The following is a 10,163-nucleotide window of genomic DNA, read 5'->3' as shown; positions in this document are numbered from 1 at the left end:
TGCATGAAGCAGCTTTATCTCATCTTCACTGAAGCGGACGTTTGACAGGATTCAAATGACCTGTACACTGAAATTGCTGCATAGTCAAATCAGGTGACAGGTGACCCAGAACACCTGCTCAGTGTTAGTTTAACATGTTGTTTTAAATGGCAAATAGAAGCAAGTGGAAATTATTAATTATTGAATAACAAGACTAAGTTGTTCACGTTAGCAACCTCAGTGTAGCCTGTTAGCATGCTAACATCAGCTAATTAACAGTAAGCACTGAGTGTAGCTGAGGCTGACTGACATGTCATGTGTAAGGTCATCAGCAGTAGTATTGGACATATTTAAATGTTGACCTGATGATGGCGCTAGATGTAAAAGTCAGAGGATCACCAAAGTGATTACATTATTTTTGTCCTTTAATTGATAAATTGTTTTGGTTTGTAAAAATAACGAGAAATGTTTGTCACAATGACTCAAAGTGACACCTTCACCATGTTTGTGTAACCTCAACATTATTACTTATACATTACAATTGTTAACATTATTAGAAACACTATTACAGTTTTTAACATGATTACTAATACAACTATTAACATTATTACTAATAATACTACTAATACAATTATTTTTATACATTATTACTAATACAATAATTGTTAAAACATTATTATAAATACATTACAATTTTTAACATTATTACTGACACATTACAACTATTAGCATTATTACTAATACAATTATTTTTATACATTATTACTAGCACATTACAATTGTTAACATTAGGACTATACATAACTATTATTAAAATTATGGCTAATACAATATTTTTTATACATTTTTATAAATGCATTACAATTGTTAACATTGTGACTAATGCATTACTATCATTAAGATGATTACTAATACAGTTATTTTTTTATGCATTATTACTAACACATTACAATTGTTGACATTATGACTAATACAATAATATTTTATACATTATTACAAATACAATACATTTGTTAACATTATTACTAATACAACTATTTTTTATGCATTATTACTAACACATTACAATTGTTAACATTATGACTAATACAACATTTTTTTTATACATTATTACAAATACAACTGTTAACATTATTACTAACTAGGGATGCACAATATTGGATTTATTATTTTTTTGCCAGTATCCAATATGTTGATATATAACACCTTATTTGGCCGATTATCGATATCAATATTGATATATAAATTTTTTCCCACCTAATTTTAGTGATCATCAAGTCTCTTCTGTAGTGGAATTAACATCATATTATACATACTCTTATGGTGATGGCTGACTCTTAAGCTGATATTGGCAGACATTAATGACATGCCAATATTATTGTGCATCTGTATTACTTACACATTACGATTATTAACATTATTATTGATACATCACAATTATTTACATTATTATTGATGAACAGACTAATAGTTTCAGCTGGACTTGTATAAACTGTTTATAACTTAATATCAGATTTTAAAACCTCATTTGTTTTGTGTCTAAGAATCCGTAATTGAAAGTTATCAGATAAACGTAGTAGAACAGAAGTGGAAAGAAGCATGAAAAGATAAAACTTAAAGTACAAGAACCTCAGATGTGTCCTGCGGTACAGTACTTCAGCAAATGTATTTTTGGCAACAATTAAATCGTAGGCAACTGGACTTTGATTTTGATTTTGATTTTTTCGGGCAGTCTTTGTTGTTCAGTCTCTTAGGTACAGCAGCAAGGGCCGCATTGTAAATGGGGGATAGGTGGTGTCTCAGGCCACCTGCCCGAAACTGCCCGAAACTAACCTCAAGTGGCTCAAAGAAACACAACGACAGTCGTTCACTGGTAACCACACATTATGCCTAACGACTGTGGCTCACCAGTGGCCCCATTCACTCCTAACGACTGCAGTTCACTAGTGTGACTCACCTGACCCAAACAATGGTCCAGTGAAACTCCACTAACAAGTATTGTCTTATGAGGGTGGTGGGTGTACACCTCCACAGAGGTTAAAAACCTGAGTGTTACTCCACTGTTTGTCAGACTAGTGAGGACTAGTCAGACCGATGCGTTGAGAACTGATGAAGCTGCTTGGATAAGAGGCGAAATGTCTTCTAGACAAAATCAAAGTCCAGTTGCCTACGATTTAATTGTTGCCAAAATGGAATTGACCTGGATAAATGAGAATATCCACAGACTTCAGCAAATGTAGTAAGTTACACTTCGCTACTGATTAAGATGCTGTTAATCAGAACTTTACCTCTGTGTCTCAGTTCGAATACTTCCATTAGTACACTTCTATGCAGTACACTGCATGCGCTGTTTGTGTACTTGCGTAGTGTGTGAATTCCAACCTTGTAGTGCTGTCTTAAATTGAACATGCCTATTTTTTATTTACTGGAATCAAGGAACGTAACATTTGACCATTTCTTCTTCTTCTTTAACGGCAAACTGCTAATGGACAGAGCATTCCTAACAAAATTTGACCACGATTGTTACCGGCAAAAATATCTGCCGGCTTGTTGGCTTGTTCACTGGAGCAACCGCAACCTCTGCAGCTTCCTCAGTTGCTATTTTCACAAGTTTGGTGCTCCCTTCCTGTTCGCTATGTAGCCCAGATGGTGCCTGTTGAGGGTGAGAAATGAGGAAATGGCTCTGAAGCCAACAAATTTACATCTGTGATGTGATGCCCTAGGAGCAAAAAGACTTTTTCCATCAACTTAGATGGCAAAAGAGACGTCTGCAAATTGGTGGATACACTTTTTTGAGCGTCACAGCCCAGCAAAATGACTTGTTGTTTGTTTTTTAATCAGGATTTGACCCACTAGGTTGATAACATCTCAAAAGTCTGGAAGAGTCACATGATAAAATAACTTTATCCCCATTCAATTTAACAGAGTGCTCGACCAGCGAAAGTCTCTCGTGTACCTGCTCTACGGGCCCCAGGTGCAGAAGCATTGCTGATCATCCAAGTAATTTTAAACGCAGCAGTTGAACTTTTTGGCTTCATGCACCACTGAGTGACTTTCCTACGATTATGATCACAACTTCCTTTGAGATAGAGGAAGTAGCAGTGAGCTAGTTAGTCCCACAGACTGTCTGTGGTCAGTCCCAGTGGCTACTCTTGGTGGCTAACCGCCAACGCTGGTTCTTTTCCAAAGTCATTTGCCTTCAGTTTATTTTTTTAACAAATATTTAACTAATGTTAACTTAGCATTTTCTAAAATGTCTTTGCGGAGCTCTGGTACCTGTTGCACTGTCCGTGTCTGTAATGATTAACAACCAGTCTGAGCTAACTCTTTCTTTTCGATTCAATGCCAGAATATGCGCACATAATTTAAGCAAGATACCATGGGGCCAGGAATAAGGTGGATACATTCATACATTCTACATTCAGCTTCTTGACTGTTTTGAGCACATCATCCAGGTACTTGTAGTGCTCTGCATTTTGCCATACTTGTCAATGTGAACCCACTTTTGCACTCAAAACAGCGAGTGTACATACGGAGTAAGATGAACTGAGACACAGGACCTGACTGGACCATCACCCAGACTGAGTGTTGTGTTTACATCCTGGTAGTTTCCCTGCTCGGTGTAGAAACAGCAGCGGTAACACCAGACTGCTGGGTAGACAGAACCAGCCTGTAGACATCATCATTGCACACATCTCGTACTGGCTCAGCACTGGCAGAGTGATTATCACAGCGAAGGCCAGGTCCCCCACCGACCTGAACAGCAGAACTCCCAGTATGGCCATGATGGTGATAAAAGCCCTCTGCTTTGATTGGTCAACCCGCGCCCTGTACCCGCCCCCCTCCCCTGGCTGTGGGCTAATGAGAACGCGGAGAACAGAGAGGCTGCAGAAAGAGATGACGATTAATGAGACGACCCAGAAGCAGGTGGCCGAGATGCTGCTGAAGTTACTGAGGAGCTCCTGAATGACACCCATGCCTGCAAAAGACATCAACCAAACACACCCAGTGCTGATGTTCCTGATCCTGACCCCGCCCACCTGTCTCAGCCCCAGGTAGGTGACAGGGTGGACGACAGCCAGGTAGCGCTCCATACAGGTGAGGAGGTGAAACAGAGTCTGTCCCGGCCAGGTGGTGGAGAACAAGTACATCCCCACCATCTTTAGACTCATGACGTCGGTGTAGGTGCTGAAACAGAACAAGAAAGACCCCACCACACCTATCAGCTCCATGGCAACCATGTTATAGGTGAAGAAGTCAGAGTGACTCATCGTCACTGCCGTGGCACCAGAGCGCTGCTTCCTCCATCGCTGGTGAGCCACACACAGGACGAGGATGAAGAGCGGGAGCTGGAGGAGGACGTTGGTGACAGAGTAGGCCGTCATGATAGGGACTGCCATTCTTTCTTTGAGGCAGACGTGGAGTGTAACATGGAGGGAGGAGTTGGAGGAGGAGAGGTGAGGAGGAGGAGGGAAGACACTGGAGGATGAAGAGGAGTTGAATGACATATCTGTTTGTCTGGAAGCCAAGAAGAAGAAGAAGAAAAAGAATGATCAGAGTGAGATTCTAGAGCACATGCATGTGACTCGTCTTTGCAGCTGGTGACATCCAGCAGCTACAGAGCAACATGATGACTGATAAGGAGTCTCTGTGTCACCTGATGAACGTCAGTCCAGTCTTCTTTCTCTTTTAGCTCAGTTTTGGTCTCCACCTGCTGCTAAAGGGAACGATCTGTCTCTTCAGCTGTTAAATGCTCTGCTGTGTTCACCAGCCTCAGTCTCTAATGACTCGTTTCTGCTGCTTGCGTCGGCTTGACTCTACTTACTGTTGGGACCAGGTCCTATTTTCTATTTTGCTTTCCTCCACAGATAGTGCCTTAAAGTGTCGGCAGGATTCTCAGCTGGTTGCCATAGTGATGCCACGTGAACCTGCCGTGACATCATCTTTAATGTGACTTTTGCTGAATCTTTTCATCAGCAACCAAACAGAGGAACGTCTGCGCCTCGTCCATTGCAGGGCGCAGTGTGTGTAGTGTACAGAGTTGTGTACGGCGTATTGTACGACATAGAGTGCGTTTACATGGACAGTTTAATCCCCTTTTCATTCGGAATGAAAGTTCATTCCTATTAACAGTGATCTTGTAAACACCTAATTCAGAATGAAAATGGCCCATGTGATTGAAAATTCAATCCGATGTAAGGGGCTGGAATATTCCGTTTCTAATTCCCAATGAAAGAATTTCTCTCACTTGTATACACTCATTCCTCTTTAAGTTCATTCCGGTCTTTCTGCACATGCTCGTTTCCTTGCCCTTCTGGTGCCATGACGTATATAGCGTGCATAGCAACGGGCTGCATAGCAACGGGCTGAGATAGAGCAGTCGGACTCGTTGTACTCACCGGTTTCTATTCTCCACGGCACAGTCTTCTACCTCCCTTCTTCGACCTTCTACCTCCCTTCTCCTCCTCAACAGACGAAGCATTAGCAGAACAAGGTTGTTGTCGTACTGCTGCTTCAAGAATATAAGCAAAACAAGCCCGAAAAAGGCACTAAGAACGGCGTCGTCAAGCATCTTGTTATCCGGAGCGAGGACTACAGTGTTTTCTTCTGGTAAACGTAAACACGTAACATCCGCCCCGCCCCCTATCCAATCAGAAACCTTCCCTGCCCCAAACCTTGTGGACCTGAATACAGGCGATTAAACTGTAGTGTATGGCGTAGTGTGTATAGTGTACACAAATGTGTACAGTGTAGAGTAAGCCGTAGTGTACAGTGTAGTGTACGACATATTGTATGTAGTGTACGACATAATGTGATTGGTGAAGAGTGTAGTGTACAAGCTAGCGTACAGCGTGATATAAGACGTTGTGTACGACACAGTGTATGTAGTGTATGGCGTAGTGTGTATAGTGTACACAAGTACAGCGTAGAGTAAGCCGTAGTGTACGGTGTAGTGTACGACATATTGTACATAGTGTACGGCATTGTGTGCAGCATAGTGTGTACAATGTAAAGCGTAGTGTAAGAAGTAGAGTACGATGTAGTGTACGACATAATGTGAGTGGTGAAGAGTGTAGTGTACAAGCTAGCGTACAGCATGATATAAGACATCGTGTACGACACAGTGTATGTAGTGTATGGAGTAGTGTGTATAGTGTACACGAGTACAGCGTAGAGTAAGCCGTAGTGTACAACATATTGTACATAGTGTACAGCATTGTGTGTAGCATAGTGGTCAGAATTTAAAGCATAGTGTAAGAAGTAGAGTACGATGTAGTGTACGACATAATGTGAGTGGTGAAGAGTGTAGTGTTCAAGCTAGCGTACAGCGTGATATAAGACATTGTGTACGACAATGTGCGTAGTTTACATAATGTACAATGTAGTGTACACTGTAGTGTAAGACGTAGTGTACGGCTTTCCTGTGTCGTGTTAGTTTTGATTTTAGTGACGTGTCTTTGACCAATCAGTGGTCTGCAGTGTTCTAACTCCGCCCTCACCCAGAGCACAGTCGTGCCGTAGCACACAGTGGAAATGTGATGTAACTGTCTGTCTGCTGTTGGTTGCTGAAAACGACGCACAGGAGACATTTCTTCTTTATCTGATCGATATTAAGTTTCCACCAACAACATTTCCTGATGTTTTGTCACAGTAAACACTGACCGATAAAAGAAAGGCTGCAGGACTGATGACGTGAAGATTCTGGAGAGTTTATTTCACAGCGTCAGAGGAAAAAGGCACAGTGAACACCTGATGTGACTCTCACGATATACTGAATCTATCAAGACAACATATAAACGTGGAGGACATGTTTGCAGGGTTTGTATTAAGTGGGGAAGTAGTAATAAATGCCACTGAGATGGATAAAGATTTATGATATTATAAATTAGCTAAAAATGTTTTGGGGCTGCATTAACTATGACTCAATTATAACTATAAATAACTAATTAAATGACACCAAATCAAAGCAAAGATGTTCGGTTATTTAGAGAAATTATAATAACCAAAAGTGAAGTCTAATAAACTAAAGTTCTTAAAACACACTGACCTCATCATCGTCAGTCCTGCTCGCTGCTCTGCTGTGAAGACATACACATTAATGTGTAACGCCTGTTGAATGTGTCAGAGGGATGACTGTGGGCTGTTTTTGCATGAATGATTTACTGTGAAATCAAAGCAGGCCCATTTTCTGTTTGCATTATTCTAATAGCAGAGTCATAGTCATTTGGCTTCTGTGTTTGGTTCATTTGTGTCTCCTGGTTGCTTTGTGTTTGTGTTTTGTTTGTGGTCACGTTCAAACACACATGCTTGCCGGGCTGCACTTCTCATCCCTACATGTGACTGTTTCCACAGAGGTGTTTCAGTCTTAATGTTTTAGTGTAACCAAATGTGTCTGTGAAGTGCTGAGCCGTCGACTCGGTACGTAGGACTTGGATTACACTGCCTGAGTTGTGAGAGAAAAGATGCAGTGATATCATTGTATTGTTATTAAACACGCTCCCCAGTGACTTCACTTCATCAGTTATGTTCCATGTTGTTTTTGGGTTCTTGGTTCACAGTGGAGGCACGCCAGATAAACAATGTTCTCTTCCAAAACTCAATGTAACATGCAGTGGGCATGGACGCACCATGAGACAATGGGCCCCTGGGCACAGACATGCAAAGGGCCCCATCACTTCCTTTACACAGGAGCAAGATACACAGACTTTGAAGTTGATGTTTTTTTTGTGTCTCTTTGTGGTTGTGGCTGTCTTGTGTCTCTCTATGGTTGTTTTGTGTCTCTTTGTGGTCGTCTTGTGTCTCTTTGTAGTCATTTTCTTTCTCTTCGTGGTCGTCTTGTGTCTCTTTGTGGTCGTCTTGTGTCTCTTTGTAGTCATTTTCTTTCTCCTTGTGGTCGTTTTGTGTCTCTTTGTGGTCGTCTTGTGTCTCTTTGTAGTCATTTTCTTTCTCTTCGTGGTCGTCTTGTGTCTCTTTGTAGTCATTTTCTTTCTCCTTGTGGTCGTTTTGTGTCTCTTTGTAGTCATTTTCTTTCTCCTTGTGGTCGTTTTGTGTCTCTTTGTGGTCATTTTCTTTCTCCTTGTGGTCGTTTTGTGTCTCTTTGTGGTCGTTTTGTGTCTCTTTGTGGTCGTCTTGTGTCTCTTTGTGGTCGTTTTGTGTCTCTTTGTAGTCATTTTCTTTCTCTTTGTGGTCGTCTTGTGTCTCTCTATGGTCGTTTTGTGTCTCTTTGTAGTCATTTTCTTTCTCCTTGTGGTCATTTTGTGTCTCTTTGTGGTCGTCTTGTGTCTCTTTGTAGTCATTTTCTTTCTCTTTGTGGTCGTCTTGTGTCTCTTTGTGGTCGTCTTGTGTCTCTTTGTGGTCGTTTTGTGTCTCTCTATGGTCGTTTTGTGTCTCTTTGTAGTCATTTTCTTTCTCTTTGTGGTCGTCTTGTGTCTCTTTGTAGTCATTTTCTTTCTCTTTGTGGTCTTTTTGTGTCTCTTTGTAGTCACTTTCTTTCTCTTCATGGTCGTTTTGTGTCTCTTTGTAGTCATTTTCTTTCTCTTTGTGGTCGTCTTGTGTCTCTCTATGGTCGTTTTGTGTCTCTGTGGACATTTTCTTTCTCTTTGTGGTCGTTTTGTGTCTCTCTATGGTCGTTTTGTGTCTCTTTGTAGTCATTTTCTTTCTCTTTGTGGTCATCTTGTGTCTCTCTATGGTCGTTTTGTGTCTCTTTGTAGTCATTTTCTTTCTCTTTGTGGTCATCTTGTGTCTCTCTATGGTCGTCTTGTGTCTCACTGTAGTCATTTTCTTTCTCTTTGTTGTCGTTTTGTGTCTCTTTGTGGTCGTCTTGTGTCTCTTTGTAGTCATTTTCTTTCTCCTTGTGGTCGTTTTGTGTCTCTTTGTGGTCGTCTTGTGTCTCTTTGTAGTCATTTTCTTTCTCTTCGTGGTCGTCTTGTGTCTCTTTGTGGTCGTCTTGTGTCTCTTTGTGGTCATTTTCTTTCTCCTTGTGGTCGTTTTGTGTCTCTTTGTGGTCATCTTGTGTCTCTTTGTGGTCGTTTCGTGTCTCTTTGTGGTCGTCTTGTGTCTCTTTGTGGTCGTTTTGTGTCTCTTTGTAGTCATTTTCTTTCTCTTTGTGGTCGTCTTGTGTCTCTCTATGGTCGTTTTGTGTCTCTTTTTAGTCATTTTCTTTCTCCTTGTGGTCGTTTTGTGTCTCTTTGTGGTCGTTTTGTGTCTCTTTGTGGTCGTCTTGTGTCTCTTTGTGGTCGTCTTGTGTCTCTTTGTGGTCGTTTTGTGTCTCTCTATGGTCGTTTTGTGTCTCTTTGTAGTCATTTTCTTTCTCTTTGTGGTCGTCTTGTGTCTCTTTGTAGTCATTTTCTTTCTCTTTGTGGTCTTTTTGTGTCTCTTTGTAGTCACTTTCTTTCTCTTCATGGTCGTTTTGTGTCTCTTTGTAGTCATTTTCTTTCTCTTTGTGGTCGTCTTGTGTCTCTTTGTGGTCGTCTTGTGTCTCTTTGTGGTCGTTTTGTGTCTCTTTGTAGTCATTTTCTTTCTCTTTGTGGTCGTCTTGTGTCTCTTTGTTGTCATTTTCTTTCTCTTTGTGGTCTTTTTGTGTCTCTTTGTAGTCACTTTCTTTCTCTTCATGGTCGTTTTGTGTCTCTTTGTAGTCATTTTCTTTCTCTTTGTGGTCGTCTTGTGTCTCTTTGTGGTCGTCTTGTGTCTCTTTGTGGTCGTTTTGTGTCTCTCTATGGTCGTTTTGTGTCTCTTTGTAGAAATTTTCTTCTCTTTGTGGTCGTTTGTGTCTCTTTGTAGTCATTTTCTTTCTCTTTGTGGTCTTTTTGTGTCTCTTTGTAGTCACTTTCTTTCTCTTCATGGTCGTTTTGTGTCTCTTTGTAGTCATTTTCTTTCTCTTTGTGGTCATCTTGTGTCTCACTATGGTCGTTTTGTGTCCCTGTGGACATTTTCTTTCTCTTTGTGGTCGTTTTGTGTCTCTCTATGGTCGTTTTGTGTCTCTGTGGACATTTTCTTTCTCTTTGTGGTCGTCTTGTGTCTCTCTATGGTCGTTTTGTGTCTCTTTGTAGTCACTTTCTTTCTCTTCATGGTCGTTTTGTGTCTCTTTGTAGTCATTTTCTTTCTCTTTGTGGTCATCTTGTGTCTCACTATGGTCGTTTTGTGTCTCTGTGGACATTTTCTTTCTCTTTGTGGTCGTTTTGTGT

At 40.9% G+C, this 10,163-nt stretch overlaps 1 protein-coding gene across 1 annotated transcript; it reads right to left on the bottom strand.

The window, feature by feature from the left end:
• Nucleotides 1-626: 626 nt before the first annotated feature.
• On the bottom strand, nucleotides 627-7,060 carry LOC125883777 (uncharacterized). Its single transcript, XM_049568334.1, has 2 exons — nucleotides 7,028-7,060; nucleotides 627-4,497 (listed from the first exon to the last, which is right to left on the bottom strand). Exons 1-2 carry the CDS (start codon nucleotides 7,033-7,035, stop codon nucleotides 3,552-3,554), a joined length of 954 nt encoding a protein of 317 aa, XP_049424291.1. The 5' UTR covers nucleotides 7,036-7,060; the 3' UTR covers nucleotides 627-3,551.
• Between the last annotated feature and the right edge of the window lie 3,103 nt (nucleotides 7,061-10,163).

This window comes from Epinephelus fuscoguttatus, linkage group LG23 (genome assembly GCF_011397635.1).
Source record: "Epinephelus fuscoguttatus linkage group LG23, E.fuscoguttatus.final_Chr_v1".
Classification (NCBI taxonomy): Eukaryota; Metazoa; Chordata; class Actinopteri; order Perciformes; family Serranidae; genus Epinephelus; species Epinephelus fuscoguttatus.
The sequence above is the reverse complement of the archived record's forward strand: the minus strand, read 5'-3'. Positions and strand labels throughout refer to the sequence as shown.